Below are 26,116 nucleotides of genomic sequence, written 5' to 3' on the forward strand. Positions count from 1 at the left end.
TTAATTTTTATTCTGAACCAGTACTTCAAGTCAGTGGCATTCAAAATATTTGACCACTGTGAGTATGGATCTTAAATCTGGGCAAGAGAGGCCCAGGTCCCACAATTTATGGGGTCTTGATCTGGCCTTCTGTTCTCCTGTCTACAGGATGAGGAGTCTATAGGACAGAAGGAAATTACATATGTATGAGCCACACAACCTTGCCTTCTTGACCATATGCCAGGTACCTAGAAACTCAGACTTTTTTGAACAAACAGACCTTATCCTGCCTTCAAAGTCTTTATGGGTTTACATTATAAATTAAATTTAGCTATGCATTTAAATCTTTGGCTTATAAGTATATCACATTATTGTATAAAAATACCATTATCACAAATGCCATTTTTTAAAATACCTTTGCTCAGTTATAGCTAAAAACCATTATTCATAGGGATGTCTCCCATGTATTAACTATATTTTCCCCATTTTTATAGCTTTCCTCACTACATGGCAACTACTGCCAAGAACTACTCATCCAAAAATTCAATCTTTGTCAACTATGGCTTATTTCATGCAATATTGATTAAGCCCCAATTTCTTCTCTGTATCAGAGATCATTATTATTTGGATTTATTTATATCTGAATAGCACTAACAACGTTTTGTTCTGTGCATTGATCCTATATATTATAATCTAATTTCTCCTATTAACATAATAAAGTATATAATTCTCTTTTATTCTTCAATTGAATTTCAAACAATGAAACCCAGTAGGAGGATGGGATTTATAAATTTGCCATTTTCGAGTGAGCACACCTCCCAGGAAAGAGAAAATTGAAGTATAGCCCTGGATACATGTGGCTAAAGTGGCCTGGCGGTCTGTGATTGGCTAGAAACACTCCCAGAAAAGGCATAGTTAAGCTGTTCCAGTATTCATCCCCATGTCCATGAAGTTATCCCATATCAGGAGCTGAGCCAGAGAGGAACCTCATGACCAAAAGCCAGGCATCTTCTATGTGCAGTGACAAATTTAATGAATAAAAATCTTCTAATGTTGAGTGGGAATTTATTAAGTTCAAAACAAATATCTCTCTGAATTCAGTGTCTGGGTTTTTATGTATTAACTATAATCTTACTAGATGGGATGTGAGTGAGGAATTGGCTCCGTTATCTGTAATAATAAATTTAGTATCATTTATATTAGCCCAAATTTAAGGAAAGCAAAATAAACATAATTTGCTCAAGTAAGATGTCTTCTGACTTCAAAAGACTGACTGAATCACAAAAGTTTGACAGAACGTTAGTTCATTTATATCTTTATCCTACTGGCGTAATTTGAGTGTCTATTTTATGTCAAGGGATTTCTTTCCTCAGGGGATACAGAGAAGAACACGCCCTTTTCCTTCTCTCTGTATTGTTTTGTCTGATCTATCAAAACTAGTCCAGGAGAATATTTAAGGCTGTCATTCAGATGTTCCACATTCGACCTAAATGCATTTTTCACTTTGGTGGAGTTTATCCACTTTAACTGTTCATGAAACACTAGCTCCCCAGAAATTTAATAGTTGTCTTACGAAACCTGCTTCCTGTAAAAGAGGAAATATTTTGCTATACAATTTTGAACTGGCATGACTATTGTAGAATTTATTAGAATTTTTATTTTTAAATATTGTCAACCTCCAAGGGAAAACACAGTATGCAGTGTTTCCTAAACTTACGTGACCAGAGGTCCCCTTTATTTGCAGGAGAACTGCACATGCCAGGGTGAGTATTCTACAAGATATTTCTTAATGCTGGCTCTGGTTTTTTAAAGATAGGCAAACTGTTCTTCAAGCCTTTCTGGAAACCTCATTAACAAAGGGGCTACATGCCAGTAAGAACAAGATAAAGAACTGATATAAAGCCCTTTACTGTTTTCCGAAGTGCATTTGCATAAGTTGTTTTTATTTGATTCCTGTAATAACACTGTAAGGTCTGTAGAGCAAAGATTACTAGCTCAAACTTATCTAGCTCTTGAACAGTAGAAGTGGATATAAATAGTGTAACAAGTATACAAATATTAAAAGTGAATGTGGGTTAAAAAAAGCAGCATATAAACTATCTGATTGCATGGATTTCAAAATATGAGAATATTTATTTTAAGAAAAGTCTTAAATCTGCCCATGTGTCTAAGAGGATGAAATAGCTTTTTGGACTGGGCAGGAGTCATTAAAATTTTCAAAAATAAACCTTAGGCAAAGCAAACTTTGTTACACCTGTCTTGATGTCTTTAGCAGTCATCTAGTTAAGTATACTTCTTCAGCAATTCTTACTATGTTCTTCTTTATTATCAATTTTTTTATCTATTCTATCTATAACGTACAAATTTCTTCCAACTTAAATAAAATTCACTCTCGACCCTACTTCTTACCACCAGCTATTTATTACTTTATGTTCTATTTCTCTTTGCAGCAAAGCTCTTAAAAGGATTGTCTACTCACTGTCCCCAAACACTTTCTTTACATTCTTTTGTAAATCTATTCCAGTTAGGTCTTTGCCTCCCTGTTCCACAGAAATCACTCCTATCACTATCATCACTACATGTATGTTGCTAAATGCTATGGGCCATCCTCAGTCCTTGTAGTTGATGTCTAAGCAGCATTTGATGTAGTTGGTAATTTTTTTTTCCTCTTTTATTCTCATTTTTTTTCCCACTTGCATTATAGGAAACCACACTCTCTTTGTTTTTCTCTTACCTCATAATGGCTCTGTCTCAGTCTCCTTTCTTGGATCATGATATTTTTCCTGACATCTTAATACTGAAGCGGCCCAGAGCTCTATTATCCATATCTTCTCTCAGTGATTTCAGTCTGTCTCATACCCTTAAATATCATCTATATGATAATGACTTGCAAATCTTTACTTCTAATTCAGACCTGACAATCAAATGCACATATCCAGCCACCTACTGAACATCTCCACTTGTATATCTAAAAGATATACAAAATATCAGAAACTTACTTCTTGATGTTCCCCCCAAAAGCTTGCTATATTTTTTCCATTTCAGAGAATCAAAACCATGCCTTTCTAGTCATTCACCTTAAGGACGTTGGAGTCATCCTCAAGCCCTCCCTATCTGTGTCACACCCCACATCGAACCATATAGAAATTTTATTTGTTCTACCTTTAATATATATCTAGAATCCAACCACTTCTCGCTAATTCTTTTAATCACTCTTGTCTAAACAACTATTAACTCTCACCTGGATTATTGTAATCACCTCCTACCCAGTCTCTCTGTGTCACCTGTGCACCCCCAACCATCCATGGGCATGAATCAGAGTGATGTTTTAAAACATGAATCTGAATATGTCAATCATATACTCAGAACTCTGCAAATGTTTACCATTTACAAGTCCCTATAGGATCTGACTGCATCTCCAACTCCACCCAAGCCACACTGGACTCCTATTGACCTTCGACTTGCTCTTCCCTCTGCCTAGAATGCCCTTTCTTTAGATATCTGCAAGTCTATTTCCTTTACCTTTATAAAGGTTTTGTTCAAATGTTGTAACATATTCTAAGAGTATGATTCTTTTATTTATAATATCTTTAATTTATTGTCTGTAACAGCAACCGAAGACTAAGCTTCATGAGGGTTAGGATCTCTGTTTTACTCCTGCTGAGACTCAAGTGCTTAGACAGCTCCTGGAACTTGATACACACACACACACACACACACACACACACACACACACACACACACACACATATGCATACATACATACATACATATACGAATATTACGGTGTTTTAAAATATGAGCTTCTCAAATCCCATTTTAAAACACTATTGAGATCTTGATTGGAATTACCTAAATTAAGAAATTAATTTGCGGAGAATAGTCATCTCTGCAACATTACCATTCAGAACATGGCTTGTGTCTCCACTGGTTTGTGTATTTTTTATGTTCTTCAATGAAGTAGTGCATTTGTTCATATTGAGATCTTACAGATTATTATATTTCTTTCTAAGCATTTATAATTTTGTTTCTTTTGTGATTATATCTTATTTTCATATTTTTATGTATTTCTTTTTTTTCATAATAAATTAATACTGCATGTAAAGATGTTATTGGATTTTCAATATTAATATGGTATCCAGCAAACTTGCTAACTCATTAGTTCCAAGAGCTTGTGCTCTTGAACTTTTCTAAATAGTTAAGCAAATAAAGTGTTACAGTCTCTCTTCTTTTTCTTCCCAATTTTTCTTACTTTTTATGTGCATTATCTAAGGCTTTGATGTCCATACAGTGTTCAAAACTTCAATACAATGTAGAGTAGCATGGGTCAGAATGACATATTGGATTTTATAAAGCTTTTAAGATTTATCACATTGTATCATTAACTATCATAACTGCCATAGTAACCTTTTATCAAATTTGAAATCTCCTTTCTATTACAAGTTTTCTATGAGTTATCAGCAACGATAAGATACACTCATCTCTTAAAGTAGTGGATGTCATTGGAGATTTTAAAAAATTATTGAATAACATTTTGGGGATAACATTTTTGATTTTTTTTTTTTTTTGGTCATCTTATCTCCCTTTTTTAGCCAGTGATAATCCGAGCTTTTTAAAAATTAATTTAGTTATTTTTAATTCTTTAATGTCATCACATATTTGACCACTTTTACCCCATCTAACTCCCTCAAAATTTTTGATTTTTATATTTTAATCATATACAGAAATGCCTACTCACTTTATATTTATATAACTGAGAGATCTGCTTAGTGATTCTTCCAGGAAGAAAAAAGATTCTCTCCAGTGTTACTCCTTTGTTCTATAGCTGAACAAAGAAACACTTGAAGATTTGAAATAAAAAATAAATAAGAAACAAAAACACAATCCTCAGTTTGCTTACTTCACCTCCTTATATCTTCTAACTATATATAGATCAGTTAAAATTTTTAAAAATGAATGTTTTTCCATATTAATCATTCAATATGTTTATTTCATATTGCAATATGAGAAATAGCTATTTTTCACATTGTTAAGTGTTATTAATATTTCATGGGAAAACTGAATAGAAATTTCTCATGTTTTACTAGGAGTTAAGATACTATCATGGAATATATTTCTATCAAGCCATATACATAGGATATAGTGAATGAAAGGTATTTTAGTTTCAACATTATGAGAATATCAGAACTTCAAAATAACACATATTCCTCCAGTGAAAATATTCTTGTTCTTAAATTTGGTGGAAATAAAAATGGCTTATAGTTTCTTTGAAAATAATAACTTTAAAAAACACTATTAATCACACTAAACTAAAGAACTGGCAAATAAGTGTCTCTCAGCTGAATATTTGTATTAAATAAAATTATTGTAAATTTATTGTCTCATATGACTTTCAAATCTCAATGCTGAATAATAAAATCATTAATGGTAATCAACTATAAGAAATCACCTGGTCTAGAAAGTTTCCATGCAGGTCAATATTTGACCAATTCTGTTAAAAGTTTATTTCTTCTCATCTCTCAGAAATAATAGATAAAGTCAAGTCTTTCCGTTTGAAACATTAAATATTTTTTAAATAATTAGCTGATACTAGGATAAAGAATACTAATTTTTAAGTCTGTTATTATATATTTTATTATATTCATTTCATTAATCATTTTATTTATTTAATGTCTTTCCCTTTTTATGACAATTTTTCAGGTTTTATGACTAAATTAGAAATAGTAATTAGAGAGGAACCTGGATAATATAGATCTATGGTTCTTAACTCCAACTAAACATATTACGATTAGAGAGATTTAAAAACAAGTATATGTCTAAACCTCACCCTTGGATATGGTCTAGAGTAGGATCCATTTTATATTTTTATTTAATGCTTCCAAGGATTCAAATGTTTGGTCATGGTTGAGAATAACTGACATGGTATACAAATATAATTTCTGCTCTCTTCTAGGCTTTAGGTTTGCAGCCATTGTAAATAGATGGTTTATATATGATGAAACAGATTTGAGTCAATGTGGAATTATAAGTAACAGCTGTGAATTCCATGCTATAGAATCTCAAATCGAAGACAATTGGAATAATTTATATGAAAATTTATTTAAAATTTATTTGAAATCTGAGATCAGGTCTGATTTTTGAGAGCTAAAAAAACAATATGAAGACTATAGAGTGTAGGCAGACACAAAATGCCCAAAAGTCATAACCTGGAAGCCTTTAGACTTCCCAGTGCTTAAATGCTTTCTGGTCCTTATGAATTTTGTTAATTGTTTGGTTGCTTGATTTGGTTTATTCTTATTTCCCCTCACATTATGTTACTTTCAGGCAGGAAATCTTATAGTCTAGCACCCAACTTGGTGTCTGACATATGGTAGAGGTTAAACAGATACTAGAATTTTGGTGAGAGAGAGAAAAGGAGAAAGGGAAGAAAAGTGAAAGAAAAGGCTCCCAGAAATATGATGCTGGAATCAGAATGCCTGGCTTTGATAGTGTGACATTAAGCAAAATACTTACACTTTATGCTTCAATTTCCTTTTTTGTATCCAAAACATTGTTATAGAGATTAAAGAGTTTATGCATGTAATGTGCTTTAAACTGTGCCTAAAACAGAGTTAGAACTTAATAAATGTTATCAAAGTGGAGTAACTGTTATGAACCCATGTATGTTTAAAACCAGAAAATTTACCAGTTATATGTTCTTAAAGGCTCTTTCCTTCCTGAAGTTTATGTTAGCAAGCCAGAGAGCTTAGCAGATAATAAACAATAAATAAAAATAAGTGAATAATCTGCTATGTTAGAAGATGTTAAATACTATCGAAGATAAGAAAAAGTAGACAAACACAAAAGGATCAGGAATCTTGAGGAACAGTAGGAGTGGGAACATTTGTACTTTTAAATAATATGGTCCATGTTGGACTCATCAAAATAGTTGAGGTTAGTAGCCATATGTGGATTACTAGGAAAGAACATTCTAGGCAGAAGGAAAAACTAAAATGAAGGCTGTAACATGGGAAAGTGACTGACTTATTAGAGGAGCAGTGAGGTTGCCAGTGCGACTGAAGCAAGAGAGCAAATGGAAGAATAGAAGGAGACAGATTGGAGAGAAAGGGGCACCGGGAGAAGGGTAGGGGATTAGGGAGGAGAAAGGGGGATGGGAGGCTGTGGTTACTGCTTGTCATAATACTTTTGCTTTTGTACTGAGTAAAATGGAAAACCATTACTGTGTTTTGAGCACAGTAGTGACTGCATCTGACTACAGTCACTATGGATCACTCTGTCTAATTTAAGAATTAACATAAGAGGACAATGTTAGAAGCCAAGAGACCAGCTAGGAAATTGGTAAAGTAATTCATGTGAAAGTAGGTGACCCAGACAAGGCCTGTGCTGAGAAGGAAGATCCAGCTACCAATCCCAGATGAGGATTCGCACAGAGGATGCCGAAGAGCATAACAATGCCAATCTCCAGAAGCGGGACCCACAGACCTCAGCCCACCACATCATCTAGTGTTTCAGAGCCACCAGAGGATTGAAAACACAAGGTGCTCCTTGACATACAAGGAGGACATGAAAATGGGTCTGATTTAGATATGTTGCAAAGGTTAAGCAAACAAATTTTTCTAACTAACTGCCTTCTGTTCAACACCTTCCTATGGTGCCCATCACACCAAGAGTAAAAGTCAAGGTTCTCAAGAACCCGTATTATCTGTCCATCTACATCTTGCTGTAGCTCATTTTCTTCTGTTTACACTGGTACTCTTGACATTGTTAAACCCACTTGTGTCTCTCAAACTTTGATCTTTCTGTTTTAACCAGAACAACACTCTACTCACAGAAAGAAGAGATACAGCAAAATCAGCACCTGCACCATGTGCAGGTCTCCTATGGCTAGGAGGACCCTCTTGATAGCTGAAGTGGGGCAAGGGACCCCTCTTATGATGCAGGTGAAGATACGTTCTCTTCTTGGAGGGGACAGTTATGGTGGAGAGGCTGGATAAATATCATATGACACACACATGCCCTTAAGAAATATAAGGAATTGCACTTTGTACTAGTTCACTAGAACAAAGGAAAGTTTTCTCCTAATAAGGAAGAAGAATCCAAGACCAAGAGACAGCTTGACACCTAGCTTCCATATAGAAGAATATTCCAGGCCCAGGGCACTGACTGAGCAATCTCTTCGAGTGACAGGTAGCAGAACAATTGCCCCCTCAATAGATGGCAACAGTAGAGGTCATGAAAATGGAGAAGATTCACATATATTGCAAAGGTAAAGCCAACAAGCTTTTCTAATAGACTGGATAAGAGATGAGAGAAAAAGGGAGGACTCAAGGATGACTCCAAGGTTTTCGACCTGAGCAAATAGAAGGATGGAGTTTTCACCAATTGAAGTAGAGAAGGATGAAGGTAAAACAGATTTGGGAGAGGGGCATAGGAATTTGGTTTTGAATACTTGGAATATCTATTTGATATTCAAGCAGGAAAATTGAGTAGCAGTTGACTATATAAGAATATAGGTTAGCATTAAAGCCATGGATAGAGAGGCAATTTTAAGAATATATATTTTGGTGGAAGATAGAGGCAACAAACATAATTTGTATAACATGGCAGGGGTGAAAGACTTCTCTAATAAAGTAACATTTGAAGCAGGCTCTGACATATTCTTAGTTGCTTTGATGATCCTTCCCGCTTACTCTGCACTTGGTCTCACCCAGTATTATAACTTTTCATAGAAAAAAATCTACATACTGAGCACTCCCAACAGCAGACTCACTCATGCAATAGCCTACCTGACATATTCACTTTGACCTCTAATAAATAATTTCAAACTTTGTTTCCAAAACCCAGCTTTTGATTTTACCTCATCCTAATCCCAAGTCTGTTTCCCCTGCAAATCTAAATAGCAGTAATAGCAATTCTATTCCTTTTTAATAAATAAAAACTCTATCCTAATTGAAAGCCAAAAATCTTGAAGTCATCCATGAGTCTATGCTTTTGGTCACATATCATTTCTATTCCATTTAAAGAACGTGACCAATTTTCATAACATTCACTGCTAACACCCTGGTCCAAGCCAGTATTATCATCCAACTGGATTACTGCAGAGGTCTTGTAATTTATCTCTTCAGTTTTATTCTTGATTCTTATATTCCAGCTTTTACAAAAAGGCAGAGGGATCCATTTAAAATGTGAAACCATGCTACTCCTTTGTTCAACACCTTCCTGTGGTTCCTCCCATCGCACCCAGAATAAAAGTCAACATTATACAATGATATCAGCAACCCGCATTATCTACCCACCTATACCCACTCCTGTATTTTTGCTGTAGCCTATTCCATTCTAGCTACACTGGTCCCCTTGAAAATTCTAAACCCACTAGTATCGCTCAGCCTTTAATTTTTCTGTTCTCTCTACCAGTTCAATATATGTGACTTATGCTCTTATTCTAGGTCTTGGCTCAATGCATAATCAATTCCCTTAGTATAAACTTGACCTAAATATTGCATATGACAGCTTATACTGAAAATTTTTTTATTGTTTATCTGAGAATCAAACATAACTGGGCACCCACCCATTATTTGTTTTGCAATACTAGCTGTAGGGATAAAAAAAGGGAAAAGAGATGTTGAGCAGATAAGCAAAAGTTGCTCTATCACAGATAATTAGGAAAGGATTTACATAGATTATTAGGATTACGAGGAGAGATGAACAGTTTGACAGCCAATTTTTACATGTTGTTTCCTTGTTCAAAAACCTTTTAAGTACAAAGAGTTCGTTCTATTTCATATGAAAACTTAAGGCCATCTTAATCTATGCTTGTCCTCTCTTTCAAGTTTCATATCATCCTGTTTCCCCACAGCATGTCTTCCGCTCTGCACACAGGACAACTTATAATTCCCCTACAGAAAGTACCTCTCTGCCTTTGCCCTTCCTGGAATGCCTATCCCCCCCTGTTTTACTTGAAATATGATTACTCATATTTAAAGACCCAAGTCAAGGAGTAGGTATTTTCCTCTCCTTCCATAACATAAATATGTAAGTAAAACCTAAATTTATAATAGCATTGCACTGCAATGCTTAATAATTGCTTATTTGTGTGTTACTTCTTTGCTTTATGAGAATTTCTTTGATGTTAGGAGTACATCATCATATAAAAACAAATCCTAAAACCCAATACCCTCCAACTGGAACATAGTAGGTGCTCAATAAGTATTTGTTAACTGAATCAAATTATATATATTTAAATTTTTAACATTTGAGCCTTTATTGCATTTGAAAATAATTTAAGTAATATACTTCAACAGTTTAAAAGAAAAAAATTGAAAGTCTTTATAACCTTGTGTTAGAAAGTAACTTGATGGAACACCAAAAGCATAAGCCATAAAGAAAAAAAATTTGATAAATTGGACTTTATTAAAATTAAAAACATTTGCATTTTAAAAAGCACCATCAGGAAGGTAAAAAGATAACCTACAGACTGGGAAGAACTATTTGTAAGTCATGTATCTGATAAAAGGGAAGTGTATCCAAAAAATATATATGTACATATATATATGTATATATATATATGTATGAAATTCTTATAACTCAATAATAAGAAGACATCATATAAATGGGCAAAGAATTCAAATAGACATTTCCACAAAAGAGATATACAAATGCCCATGTTCACATCATTGGTCATTAGGAAATATAAATCAAAACCACAAAGAGATACCCCTCTATATCCACTAGAATGGCTGTAATAAAAAGGACAAAAACAATTTTTGATGGAGATGTGGGAAATTGGAACTCTCATCACTGCTCTTGGGAATATAAAATGATACAATCACTATGGGAACCAGCTCTTCAAAAATGTTAAACTTTGATCATATAATCCAGCAATTCTACTTTTAAGAATCTACCCAAGAGAACTGAAAATATGTTCACAAAAAGACTTCTACACAAATTTTATAGCATCATAATTCATAGTAGCCAAATTGTAGAAGCAGTCTAAATATCCATTACCTGATGAATATGTAAATAACCTGCAGTATATGGACATGATGGGATACTATTCTGCAGTAAAAGAAATACTAATTACATGCCGCAACATGAATGAATCTCAAAAACATTCTCAGTGAATAAAGTGAATCACAAAAGAATATATATTCTGTGATTCCACTTATGTGAAAGGTACCAAAGAGGCAAATCTATAGTGACAGAAAGTAGGTTAGTGGTGCCTATGGCTTAAAGTGGGGGTAACCTGGAAGTGACTGCTTCTGGGTGTGATGTTTCTATTAAGAGATGAAAATGTTCTCAAATTAGATTATGTGGTTATTACACACCTCTTTAAGAATACTAAGTACTTATACTTTTTTTTTTATTAAATTTGTTGGGGTGACATTGGTTAATAAAATTATATAGGTTTCAAGTGTATAATTCAATAATATGTCATGTATATTGCATTGTGTGTTCACCACCCAAAGTCAGATCTCCTGTTACCATATCTTTGACCCCTTCTACCATTATCTACCTCATCACTTCCCCTACTTCCCTCTGGTAACCACTAAACTGTTGTCTGTGTCCTTGAGTCTCTGTTTGTCTTGTTTATTTGTTGCTTTCATTTTTATATCCCACATATGAGTAAAATCATGTGATTCTCAACTTTTTCTGTCTGACTATTTTGCTTAGCATGATAATCTCAAGATGCATCCGTGTTGTAGCACATAGCAGTGTTTTATCTTTTCTTATGACTAATATTCCATTGTATATATGTACCACATCTTCTTTGTCTTATCATCTATCAAAGGGCATTTCAGTTGTTTCCATGTCTTGGCCACCATGAATAATGAGGCGATGAACATCAGGTGCATATATTTTTACAGATAAATGTTTTCAAATTTTGGGAGTGGATACACGAAAGAGAGATTTCTGGGTTATATGGTAATTTTATTGATATTTATACTTTAAAATGGTGAATTTTACAGTAAGTTAATTATATCTTAATATAGTTATCTTAAATAAGCTCTGAGTTGTCCTTTAACTCAATCATCTGTCATTTAGGTTAAAGTGTCACAATTTATATTAAACTTAAGTCTACATAACAATGATCTTCAACAAAAGTTGTATATACTCATACTCAGTTAAAAATCACTATTTTTATATGGCCTTTCTACTCTGAAACCATGAAAACATATTAAGCTCACTATAAAATCTTTTTAAGGTGATGCGAACAAATGAAATATTACACAGTTTTAAAAATAAAAGATTCATAAACACTTCAGAAAAAAATTTGAGTTTGAAAAATTTTCCATGAGTAGTTCCAAATTCCAAAGTAGTATAAAAACTCCACAGTATACATCTGTTCCTTAAAGGAGTTAAGGAAGTTAACATTTTTAAAGTGTTTTATTTTACTTGCCTGATTGCTGTTTATATTTAGTTAAATTTTTCTTACCTTGACTCCATTAAAAAATATACAGTTTTTAAACAAGATTTTAATGTACCTCAGGTGCACAGAATTGAAGTAATTGTTTTTCTGGTTAGAAAATTAACATCATTCAATTGCAGTGAACAAAAATTTATCGAATATGTATGTATGTGTGTGTGTGTATTCACATACACACACTATACTTTTGGTACATGTCTATATCACACAGCATGTATAACTTTACCATGTTGATTTATATGCTCAGATTAAGACAACATGGTAAAGGATAGATAAACTAAACTTGGAATTCACAAGTTCTGCATTTTAATTCAGATCACCTCTGTGTGATTTCCTTGAGTCTCGGTTTCTCCAAAGTTTTTTGGGGGCTCTAGTTTCTTAAATGTAATTTTTCTATTATATAAAACATTTTCAAAGTAAAAATTTATTTTCTAGTGACTTTTGTAGTTTCCAAAAATTGCCCTTTTTTAGTTCAGTAGAGAAAGTTCTCAATGTGAAGAAATATAAGTTCCAGTAAAGCTTAAGCTTGCCCAGTTACTTATAAGTAGTGTACATAGTTCAAAGGTATTTGCTATTATAACAAAAATCCTGTAATATTGTACCTTAGCTATCCCAAATTTGGACATAACTTATCGGCTCTAGACTCCTTCCCTAAACCAGCTCTCAATTATTGCCTAATGATTAAAAACTGGCTTTTCTCAGTTTTTTTCTACAGTTAGTGACCTCTGTAAAGGTCACTATCAATGTTTTTGAGTTTATGTCCATAAAGCTGTCTAAAAAGTTTGTTTTTCATTAGCTTCACAATAATGCAGTGCTACAATATATGTGGAATTGCATGCTCCATAACTTTGGATGGACAGTTCCCTTCTGCTAGGAGCAATTCCTGGGGACATTCTTAGCCCTATTTTCTCAGCAAGCAAAAATCTCAGCAAAGAGGGGAATGAAGACTCTGAAGGAGGATCTGGCCAATTGACTGCAGCATGCTCTCCGACATTTTTGTCTAGTTGTCATATCTCTTACTCCTTTTACTAGGTAATTAGAGATTTGATACCAGCAATACAACAGTTTAGTAATACTGTCAAAGTGTTAGGTCCATAGATAGAACTGTCATCTTTAGAAAACATCTTAAAACTGGCTCCATCTTTTACTGCCCATCTTTCTCACTGCTTTTATGATGCTTTCTATTCTCTCACTTTTCCCCTACACTCAGTTTTACTCCAACATGACACTTGCTTTTTTAAAAATCATGAGATATATACACAATTTCACAATAAAAGAAAATACAGTGCTGATGGGTGAAAAGGGGTTTGCAGAGCACACTAAACACTTCATCAATGACATAAAAAAAAAGACAGAAAACTCATAAAAATGGTAGCACAGTTTTACACGTTACGTAGTCAAGAATTGCATAAATACTGTGATAAACGTAACTCTTTACTTTGAAAAAGACCTGAAGTTTGCTTATGGAAGTGGGTGTTAAAAGAGTTTTAGCTATGAGTTATTGCATGATGGTGGAAGGAGGGGTGTCCGAAATCAGAAAGTTTTAGCATAGATATGAATAGTTTGTCTCAAAACATGCAATGAACTGAGGTTGGTGTTCAATGTTTAAAGAATGTACATGTGTGCATTTTGTGTTTCACTATGTGGCTTGGTTTAGCTAGATGTAATTTTATGTGTTTACCCAGTGATTCTCAGGAATGAAATCACATATAAGAAAATACGAATTTTATATATGTTCAAATTTTCTTTTTTTGAGAATTTTTCAATTACAGTTGGCATACAATATTATGTTAGTTTTGGGTATACGACATTGTAATTAGACAACATTGTAATTTATGTAACTTGAGAAGTGATCACCCCAAAAAATCTATTACCCATCTGACATCATACATACTTATTACAAGACTATTGCCATATTCCATATAGTGTACTTTACATCCTTGTGACTATTTGTAACTACGAGTTTATACTTTTTAATTCCTTCCCCTTTTTCGACCAACTCCCGTACCCCCATCCCATCTGGCAACTATCAAAATGTTCTCTATCTATGAGTTTGCTTCTGTTTTGATTATTCATTTATTTTGTTCTTTAGATTCCACATGTAAGTGAAATCACATAGTATTCGTCCTTTTCAGTTTGACTTACTCTACTCAGCACATTACTTTCTAGGTTCATCCATGAAATTGCAGGTGGTAAAATTTTATTCTTATTTATGGCTAATATATGTATATATGTACCACCTCTTCTTCATTTATTCATCCATTTATGGACACCTAGTTTGCCTCCACATCTTGACTGTTGTAAATAATGCTGCAATGAATATATGGATTCACATATTCCTTCAAATTAGTGTTTGGGGTTTCTTCAGATAAATACCTAAAAGTGGGAATACTATGCCCTTCTTTGTCTCTTGTCATAGCCTTTGTTTTAGAGTCTATTTTGTCTGTTATAAGAATTGCTACTTAAACTTTTTTGTTTTGTTTTATGTCCATTTTCATGAAATGTCTTTATCTCTTTCTTTTCAGTTAGTATGTGTTTTTCGATCAGAAGTGAGTCTCTTACAGGCAGCATATGTATGGGTCTTGTTTTCTTTTCCATTTAGCTACCTTATATTGCAATTAGAGCATTTTATTAATTTACATCTAAAGTAATTGTTAAAAGATATGTAGTTATTGGCATTTTATTGTTTATATTTTTTATTTTTTCTTCATCTTCTTAAGGAAGTCTATTTAACATTTCTTGTAATACTGATTTGGTAGTGATAAACTCCTTTAGCTTTTTTGTGGGTGGGAAGCTCTTCATCTGTCCTTTGACTCTAAATGATAGCTTTTCTGGGTAATCTGGATTGTAGGTCCTTGCTTTTTATCACTCTGAATATTTCATGCCAATCCCTTCTACCTTGAAAAGTTTCTGTTGAGAAATCAGCTCACAATATTATGGGAGCCTTCTTATAGGTAACCAACTGCCTTTCTTTTGTTGCTTTTAAGATTCTCTCTTTGTCTTTATCCTTTGACATTTTAATTATGATGTGTCTTGGTGTGGGCCTCTTTGAGTTCATCTTATTTGGGACTTTGCACTTCCTGGGCTTGTATGTCTGTTTCCTTCACCAGGTTAGGGAAGTTTCCATCATTATTTCTTCAAATAGGTTTTCAATTCCTTGCTCTCTCTCTTCTCCTGGGGTCACTATGATGTGAATGTTAGTAAGCTTCATGTTGTTCCAGAGGCCCCTACCCTACCCTCATTTTTTTGAATTCTCCTTATTCTTATTCTGATTGGGTGTTTTCTGCTACCTTATCTTCCAATCACTGATTTGATTCTCTGTTTTATCTAATTCACTGTTGATTCCCTCTAATGTATTCTTTATTTATTATTGTATTCATCATTTCTTACTTTTTTAAAAAACTTTAATGAAGAGGAAACATTTTTATGTTTCCTCTTCATTAAAGTTCTCGCTGAGATCACTGAACATCCTTATAACTAGGGTTTTAACTCTTCATCCAGTAGATTGCTTGTCTCCATTTCATTTAGTTCTTTTTCTGGAGCTTCTTTCCAATTTTTTACATGGGACATATTTCTTTGTCTCCTTTTGGCTGCCCCCTTGTGTTTGTTTCTATGTATAAGGTAGGGCTGCTATGTCTCCTGGTTTTAGTAGAGCAGCCTAACCTAGTAGATATCCTGTCAGGCCCAGTTACATTGTCTCCCTGGTCACCTGAGCTGGGTGCTCCAGGTGTTTCTCATATGAGTTGTGTGTGTTCTCTTGTCATTGGAGAGAGATTGACCTTCAGGATGATTGGCTGTGAGGACCGGCTGGTGACTGCAGTGGAGGGGTATTGTGCGGGGGTGACCCTGTGGAGCAGGATTTGTTTTAGCAGGGCTCTGCTGCCTACTCAGTCTGTCCTTTAGGTGTGTCATATTCAGATGTGGCCCTGGGTGATATTCTGGCTCGGTCTGAAGCCAGCCTCCTGAAAGGGGCCCCACAGGTGCAGTTCAGCTGCAGACTATACCTTGCCCAGGACCATCTGGCATGAGCCACCAAGCAATCTGCAGATGGCCAACGACCATGATGGTCTTGAAGTTACCTTAAGCAGCCAAGCCATAAAATGAAGCTGGCTGCTGTTAGTGTAAGGCTTGGAGCTGCTGAGCAAGAGGTATGGGGCACACTGAGGCCAAATTCTCCTTGTTTAAGTTTTGTGAACCTTTGAAAAATTTTAGGAAAGTCTGCAGCATGAGCCCAGACAGGCCATTTATATGGAAATTCCACTGTAGTGGTTTGGGTGGGCCCTCAAGTTGGATGGACAGAGTCTCAGGGAGTAGCCAGGGTTCAGTGACTAGTATTAGCCAGGTTGATGGGGACTCAGATATGGCAGCTCCTGTATCTGCATGATGGGAAGACCCAACAAAGGAACAGTGGCCTCTGCCAGAACTTCTCTTTGAGAGAAAGCTGCCCCTCTAGCCCTTTCCCTGAATCCGGACAATTCATTTCCTCCCTGTATGCCCCTGGTGCCCTCTGAGCGGCTGCCCTGGCACCAAAGCCCAAAGTGGGTGAGTCTATCAGCAACTAAGTCCATGGGCTCTTCACTCTGCAGCCCTTCACCCTACTCAGCCACAATTTTCACTGATTTTTACATCCAGATTTTGTGAGGGATTTTTGGGTCCTGGCCCCCAGGCTGCCTGGAACCCTTGATCCTCTGGGGGCACCTCCTCAACCAAGATATCCTTCCAAATTTTCAAGCTCCACATGCAGGTGTGGGACCAACCTGTTCTGCTTAGCCTCCCCCTCCTAACAGTCTCAAGGTGGCTTTTTCTGTATGTCCTTAGTTTTAGGACTTCTGTTCAGCTAGACCTTAGGCAACTCTCAGTGATAATTGTTTTGTAGTTTAGTTGTAATTTTAGTGTTGTCGTGTGAGGAGGCAAACACAGTGTTTACCTACTCGGCCATCTTGACCAGAAATCCCAAATTGTTTCTTAATATATCTGTTGTGTTAGAATAAATTCATGTTTTCCAAATAAACATTATAGCAGAATTGTCTTTTTTTTTTTTTTTTTTTTGCTGCTTCTCATTTTCCTATCTCAATTTAATTTTCTTTTTCTCTCCAGCTGTACCGTCTTCACCACAAAACTTCTCTAGTGCAGCTAGATTGTAGGGCATGCTTTTGAAGTCATAGGTTACCCTGGCTTTAGACAGCCTCTTCAGAAAGGAGAAAAATCAGTCTCAAAGTATTTAATTTCTTTCAGCTTCCTTTCTGAGGCTTGTGTGCACTCATGACTTTTATGTTGATAGCAATATAGAAAACAAGACTTTTCAGTGTTATACCTTTGTTTCAGCTAGGTCACATTCACAGCAGGAATAACCTTTTTTAAAAGAAAATGGTGTATCAGTTATTTTTCTGAATGTTATTAAAAATAAAACTTGCAGATGCACATAGGTTCTTGAATAAAAATAGAAACCATCACATAGTTTCAGTGTCTTTACTTATTAATAATTTACTGTGCTATATAATAAATTTTTATAATAAATTTTGTATATAAATGATAGTATAACTGCCATATATTAAATGTTTAGTATATATTGGTATTTTGTGTGAAGCTATATATAAAATATATTATGTATGTGTAAACTATGTATAATATAGATAGTTGCTTTCAGTTCAAATGTATTTGTTTATGTGTTTGAAAATTACAGAACTACTTTATATTCTAATGTCAATTAAGTTTCTCTCAGAAACTTAGTTTTCCTCTGTAATTAGCTCTCTTAGTGTTCTTATTTCTTAGCGTGAAAACTGTGTCAGTTTCATTTCTTTAAGTTTGTGAATTTTAAATAAAAGATGAAGAATATCCTAAATGCCATTTCCTTTTCTTCTCCTGCAGCGTTTATCCAATGGTTCTATAGACTCAACAGATGACACTAGTCAAATAGTTGAACTACAAGAATTGCTTGAAAAGCAAAACTATGAAATGGCCCAAATGAAAGAACGTTTAGCAGCTCTTTCTTCCCGAGTGGGAGAGGTAGAACAAGAAGCAGAGACAGCAAGAAAAGATCTCATTAAAACAGAAGAAATGAACACTAAATATCAAAGGGACATTAGGGAGGTAAGTGATTCATAACACTTTCAGTCTTTGCTTCCTGAATGCTGCTTCAGAGATGTTTTCCCATAATTCCCTCGAATGGCAATACTCTTTTGGTCTCAAAATATCATAATTTGGAATGTATTATATTAGTGATAAAACTTGTTCACTAAGGCAAAAGTTGTTTATTTCATCAACCCTTTATCTATGGAAAGAAAATTTAATATTGAGTCTCAGATAAAATAAAACATTTCTACAGTTTTTTTTTAATTTTTTGAGCTATTAATTTTAACAACCCTGGATATGAATATAATAATGAATTGCTATACTTTTAACATGTGGAAGTGCTCAAAAACATTACCTAATTTTCTTTTCTCTTTTAGTTTTGTGTCTATGAATGAGAATGTATATATCGAATGTGGGAACCTTCCTTTTTCTAGATATTCAGTTCTTGCTAGACTTAATATCACTTAATCTATTTTTTTTTAAAAAAAGAGTACTTGATAGTTACTACAAAAGAAACAAGATCTTTAATTTGTAACACTACCAATCAAGTTATCTTCCAGCTAAGGTGAAAATTCAGAACTTTTCCGCCTTCTCTATTTAATCGAAATGTATCTAAATTTGTGGAATTTTTATTTTGTGGCTTTTTACTGTTTCCATTTTTACATATTTCTTTAAGTCATATATTTTATTCTTTTTATATATTTTGTAAATAATTAACTAGTTGTTATTGGAGTTGATTATACTCTTTGTATCCAGTTTTTTTTTCTTTCCATTTTCTCTCAAGCCTATTTTATGATACATTTCATCCCCTGTACCATTAAAACTGTTTTTATCCAAGTTGTTATTGACCTCCATGTTGCAGAAGCTAGAGGTTACTTCTAAGTTCTTCGAAGTACATGATCCAATTACCACTCCCTGGAATACTTTTTCCACTAAGCTAATAGCACACTACACTCTCCTGATTTCCTATGTCTTTACTTGCTATTCCCATTTCAGGCTCCCTTATTGGCTCTACTTTTCCTTTCCAACCTCAGGGCATCTCAAAATTAGCATCCTCAAGACTTTTCCTGCAGGAAGCCAGACTTACTTTCAGTCTTATGAATCTCAAGGGCAACTGATGGCAACTCGTTATTGTTTCTCAGACCAAAAGTAAACAAACAAACAAACCTTAGAGCTGTCTTTGGTACCTCTTTCACTCCACACCTCCACAGATTGCATTTGATTGGGTTGTAAATCCTATCACTTCCACCTTCCAAATATCTCCATAATGTAACCTCTTCTTACAATTTCCATGGCCCTTATTCGACACAACCATCATCTCTCAATGGATTATTATAATAGTTTCTAATCAACACAGCAGCCTGAGTAATCTGTTACAATGTGAGTCAGGTTAAGTCACTTTTCTGCTTCAAATTTTTCAATGGCTACCTATCCTATTTACATTAAAATGCAAGCCCTTGCAGTAGCCTACAAGCCATGTATAAATCTGCAATACAACTCTACCAACATCTGGAACTCATCTCTTAGTCATTCATTTTATCCCTCTCTGTTCAGTTAAGGTAGCCTCTTAAACAAGCTGGGGCTATTCTGTTCCATTTTCTTTTCCCTCTGTCTTTTGCTGAAACATGTTTTTTTTTTTTTTAATTTTTCTAATGGGGTTCCCCAACCGTGCCTTTTACACCTACACAGTCTCCCTGTTCTCTTATTTTTTAATCTCACAGCATTTACTGCCACCTGACATGGTAGGTATTTTTGTGATTTACTTGTTTATCATATGCTTCCCACTCTAACTGTACATAAAGATTCATAAAGGCTGGAATTTTTTGTTTTCTCTTATTTTGTTCACTGTTCCATTCAAATCATCTGCACAACTATTGAGCATGTGATAGACACTCAAAAAATCTTTGCTGAGACAATGTATATTTATGTATGGTATGTATACATCAAAAGGCATGGATGAGATAAAATATGTACTAAAACAGTGTCTACTCTCTCAGGAAAAGATACATGGTCCACGAAGTGTTAGACTGCTGTACCACTGCACAGATAATGAATAATACTGTGCTATCTACACCTTTATATGAATTAATAGTTTATAGATATATCTCTTGTCTTTACTTTTCCTCATACCCAAACTAAGAGAATTTATAAAGCAGATGAATTTTAACCTCTCTTCTATATCACTCTTAAGAAATACTAACATTTCTGGCTAGTAAACCACCAGGGCCATTTCTTGAGTTTTTGCTCATTCTGTATTTCTTCATTCTCTTAGTCCTAGAGATTTAACTGTTTTCCTTTCATTCAACACTCACCTATTCTATTCATGCTTATTTAATCAAGTATTACATGTAGTGCTCTGTATCTCTAACTCTCTGTTTCTTATTGCCTATGTAAAAATAACCCCTTGATCTAATAGTTTTTGGTTTTAGGTGACAAAGAGCTACATCAAATGAAAACTGTCAGTCATCTGATACCAGTTTTTTTTTTTTTTTAATTGAAAATCCCTCTAATGAGTTAGGAGTCTGCCTTCAAATGATTTCTTTATGACTTTTTTAATCAGCTCTATCATGTCTATATAGTTGTATTTTAGAGAAGTATCATGAGAAAGGGATATCTTTCATCATTTGCTTTTGAAGGCAGGTTGCAAACATCAATACTTTTAGAGCCAGGCAGGCAATATAAATCTGTGAAAAGCCAGGTGCTGGACTGTAGGAAGAGTTAGGAAATGAGACCTAGACAAGGAGCCTATACTCTGCCTGACTTTCTGGAGGCATTGTGTGTGTGTGTGTGTGTGTGTGTGTGTGTGTGTGTGTGTGTGTATAACAAACACTGTTAAGGCCAAATAAAATATTTTCAAAAAGATTCAGGTCACAGGCCATAGGCCCCTGGTTTGCTGCTCAGGAGTTCTTTTCTTTTTTCTTTTTCTTTCTTTTTTTTTTTAAATTAAATTTATTAGAGTGACATTTGTTAATAAAATTATATAGGTTTCAAGTGTACAATTCAATAATATGTCATATGTATATTGCACTGTATGTTTATCACCCAAAGTCAAATTTCCTTCTGTAACCATATATTTGACAACTTTTACTCTTATCTACCTCATCCTCTCCCCCACTTCCTCCTGGTAACCACTAAATTATTGTCTGTGTCCTTGAGTCTCTGTTTGTTTCTCTTGTTTGTTTTGTTGCTTTCAGTTTTATATCCCACACATGAGTGAAATCATATAGTTCACTTGGTATAATAATCTTAAGATCCATCTATGTTGTCACAAATGACAGTATTTCATCTTTTCCTATGTCTGAGTAAAATTACATTGTATATAAGTACCACATCTTGGTCCAATCATCTATCGAAGGGCACTTCAGTTGTTCTGATGTCTCGGCCACCGTGAATAATGCTGCAGTAAACATCAGAGTGCATATATGTTTTCAATTTTAGAGGATAGATATCCAGAAGAATTGCTGAGTAATATGGTAATTCTATTCTCAATTTTTTGAGGAAACTCTATCCTGCTTTCCATAAAGGCTGTGCCCATTTACATCATCAGCAATGCATGAGAGTTCCATTTTCCCCACAACCTCTCCAACACTTGTTATTACTTGTCTTGTTAATGACAATCACGCTGACAGATATGAGGTGGTAGATTTTGTTGTGGTTTTGCTTTGCATTTTCCTAATAGCTAGTGAAGTCGAGCATCGTTTCATATGTCTATTGGCCTTTTGTATGTCTTCTTGGGAGAAGTGTCCGTTCAGGTCCTCTGCCCATTTTTTAATTGGATTATTTTTGTTGTTGTTGAGTTTATGAGTTTTTTACATATTATATTACCCCCTTATCGGAGGCATTGTTTGTAAATATCTTCTGTCATCTTCTTTGGCTGCCTCTTTGTCTTTTTGGTGGTTTCTTTTGCTGTGTGGAAGCTTTTTACTTTGATATAGTTTCATTCCTTTAGTTTTACTTTTACTTCCCTTGACTTTGAGGTCAAATTCATAAAATCCTCTCTAAATCCAAGGTCCATGAATTTAAAACCTGTGTTTTCTTCTATGCGATTTATTGTTTCAGGTCTTATATTTAGATCTTTGATCCATTTTGAGTTACTTTGGTGTACGTTGATAGATAGCAGTCTAGTTTCATTCTTTTGCATGTGGCTTTCCAGTTTTCCCAGCACCGTTTATTGAAGAGTCATTCCTTTCTCCATTGTATGTTTTTGGTTCCATTGTCAAAAATTATTTGCCCATATATGAAGGTTTAGTTCTGAGCTCTCAATTGTTTCATTGGTCTATATGTCTGTTTTTTCTGCCAGTACCATGCTGTTATGATTATAGTCACTTTACTGCTAGGAATTTCTTGGTGACCAACCATGAAAACTGTTCTAGATGCACTGCAAATTCATTTGTCTAATTCTTCTCAACTGTTCTATAGAGAAGGTATTTGTCTTTATTCCCATTTTTCTCAGATGAGGAATCTAAGATTTAGTGAAGTCAAGTGACTTGCCCAAGGCCTATGCAATGCCCTCCCTATTCCCTCATCCCCTAGGACCAGGGGGATCGGCCTGGCTTAGAAACGAAGTGCTTCTTCCACTATGAACAGCTTCCAAAATCAGTGTGATACAATCATTTATTCAATGTTAGAAACTGTCATTAAAAAAATGTAGCTGCAATATAACTTTCCATTAAATAATTAAGTTTTGATTATTCTTTCCAACAAACAAGAAGATATAAAAATCACATACTTTAAAAAAGCATCACTTACACTCGAAGCCTTAGAATTTGTTTTTATTTTCCTGAATAATATTGTATTTTGGGACTGTGGTCACACAAAATCTACCTGATTCCAAATATTTTAGTAGAAAAAAATATAAGGTGATTCTTCTCACTATCCCTGCAGCACTGCTAGCACAGTATGATTTATATATTGAGTAAACAATAAATATTTATTGAATTAATTTTTAAAAATTAGAGGATAGAAAAAACTAACCATATAACTAAAAGATAAAAAGTATTTTGTTTTGCATGTGAGGACAGTCTAATATATCTCAAATGAATTATATAAGTATGTTTCATTAATTGTTCCAAATATATTTTTGTAATTATTCTTTATCAAAAAATAAATCTATCCAAAATTAATTTCATTTATATTTTTGTCTTAATTGCTCTTTAAATTGATTATGATCTATTAGGGTAAGAGGCTGGATTAAAGCTAGGCACAGTATACATGTAAGAAAACACAGACAAGCTTAGTCCTTAATGTTAGAAAGTTTTTAAGAACAGCTATTATTGGATATTTTTAAGTGTTTGATCCAAAACTGCAGCCTTGAAGTTCAGCTAAAACCTATTTTTCCTGCAATACTTGAAAAGGAAATGTTCAGAACAAATTCAGAAACTACTAACATGCTAAGTCATCAGTTAAAGCCTTAGTCTTCAAAAGAAAAAAAAAAACAGAAAAAAAAGTAAACATAGCCAATCTCACATGGAGATTTAGCTCTCCACTTTTTAGTAAAGGCTACTAAGCAGATGCAGAATATATTTTATTAAATATAGAGATATGCAAAGAATTAGAATTTTCTGTGAAATATTAAAGCATTTTTGTTTTACGAGTAAAACCAGCTTACCTTTCCAAATTTCTGTTAAAATCTCTTAAAAGTTTTGCCAAGTGATTAAATTAATTTTGTTTATTATTATCTGAAATGTGGAGTTATATATTTTACTTTACTAGATTTTTAGAGTTATATTTATTTGATATAATAAAGTCTAGTTTAACACATAAGCTTCAGGTCAAGAGATAAGTGAGTTTTTCGTCTATTTTTCTCTTCTTTTTAGACAGCAGTTTTCAGAGACTAGAAAAAGCTTCTTTTTTTAGAATTTCCAAGTGACATACAGGGAAAAGATATTTTTCCGACTTGTAAATTCAAAATTTATTTTCGGTAACACAGCCTGCAGTTAAAAATTGAATCTCCCACGTGAATCACTGAATCAAAAATGTAATACCCAAGTCACATACAATGACTCCTCCATTTAATGTATGCTAGAGTCAGGTCATCTAATTTTAGATATAATACTAATGAATAATAAAAAGTAGTTATTATTTGTTGTGTGTATCTTCTACACGAGACATCACACAAATCACTTAAACCCCACAATAAACATTATACCACAACAATGATATGTGGTAGATATCAATATCTCAAACAAAAAAAGAAAGATGAGGTGTAAACAAGTTAAGCAACATTGAAATATTGACATTATAACAGTAAATATGTGTTTAAAACTTAGATTTGGAGCAGGTATGCAGTACTTCAATATTTATGTTCTGAAGAAACATGTGTCTACATTCTACTGAATTTATTGATATTAAAATTTAGTAAGAAGTTTAAATATTTAGGCTAGTTTAAGAATTTTCTCTTTGAACTACAAAATTGGCATAATATTTTCAGGGTTCTGTATGAAAATAAAATTAACAGAGTGCAATATTAACAATTGTAAGCACTCTGATGGGATCCTTTAGGATAAAAACTCTGCCCTCATTAGAATAAAATATATACATAAAATAGAAAAAGTCAAAATTTAAAATAAAAGCTTTTTAAATAGTAGCTGTTTGGGATGACTAAAATCTAGGGGTGTGTATGTAATATTGGAAAAATTAGTCAAGAGTTTTTTCTTTTGGCCAAATCGATGGATTAATTGAATTTAATCATTTGAACTTAATAATTAATGTAATTAAGCAAGTAGTCTTTAATTAGGTCTTAAAGGTCAAAAGGATTGAACTAAACAAGGAAGGCAACAAAATGCATTCCAGGTAGAAATGAAGTCACAGAGTATATTAGTTTCCTGAGACTGTTATAATAAATTACCATAAACTGGGTGGCTTAAAACAACAGTAATTTATTCTCACAGTTTGGGAGGTTATAAATCTAAAATCAAAGCATCAAGTCCATATTCCCTCTGAGGCCTCTGGTGAAGAATCCTTTTTGGTCTGTTCTAGCTTCTGCTGGTTGCTAGGACTCCTTGACGTTCTTAGCTGTTAACAGTATAACTACAATCTCTGCCTCCCTCATCACATTACCTTTTTATCTGTATGTCTCTGTATCCCCAGATTGCCCTCTCTTTATAAGAACATCAGTTATTGGATTCAAGGCCCACCCTGATCCTGTATGACCTCACATCTTAACTTGATTATATTTGCAAAACCTTATTTGAAAACAAGGATAAATTCACAGGTCCTGGGTAGACATTAATTTGGGCAGAAGGAGCAGGTCACCATCCATCCCAGTCCAGAGAGAGAGAGGAGTATCAGGTCATGAAGCTATTTGTTTTCTAGACTTCATAGCTCCAATTTTACATTGAAGATAGTGTTGAACACATTAAAGTATTCAAGCCAAGAAGCAATAAAATCAGACTAAACTTTAGTATTGTCTCTTGGTCAGCAAGGCATAGAATAAGCAAACAGGAAAAAAAGACCAACAGCAAGATGACAGGTTTGACTATTAAGTGGGAGTTAGGGTGAAGGAGTTTTCAAGAATGATCCTAAATTCTGTGGGGAGTTATGTCATACTCTAGTGAAATAATGCAAGAAGAGTTGATTTGTGAGTAGACAAGGGACTAAGGACAACATGATAAGTTTCATGGTAGATATATTAATTTTTAT

General features: G+C 34.1%; 1 protein-coding gene across 16 annotated transcripts in view; it reads left to right on the plus strand.

Moving 5' to 3' along the window:
* The window catches only part of PPFIA2 (PTPRF interacting protein alpha 2), a 424,261-nt gene that overhangs the window by 293,670 nt on the left and 104,475 nt on the right, over nucleotides 1–26,116 (plus strand). For all 16 annotated transcript variants that reach the window (XM_036237945.1, XM_036237946.1, XM_036237951.1 and 13 more), the window contains one exon: nucleotides 18,272–18,493. In XM_036237945.1, the coding sequence (XP_036093838.1) occupies nucleotides 18,272–18,493 (222 nt within the window). The remainder of the gene's footprint in view (nucleotides 1–18,271; nucleotides 18,494–26,116) is intronic.

This window comes from Rousettus aegyptiacus, unplaced genomic scaffold (genome assembly GCF_014176215.1).
Source record: "Rousettus aegyptiacus isolate mRouAeg1 unplaced genomic scaffold, mRouAeg1.p scaffold_m13_p_2, whole genome shotgun sequence".
NCBI classification, from domain to species: Eukaryota; Metazoa; Chordata; class Mammalia; order Chiroptera; family Pteropodidae; genus Rousettus; species Rousettus aegyptiacus.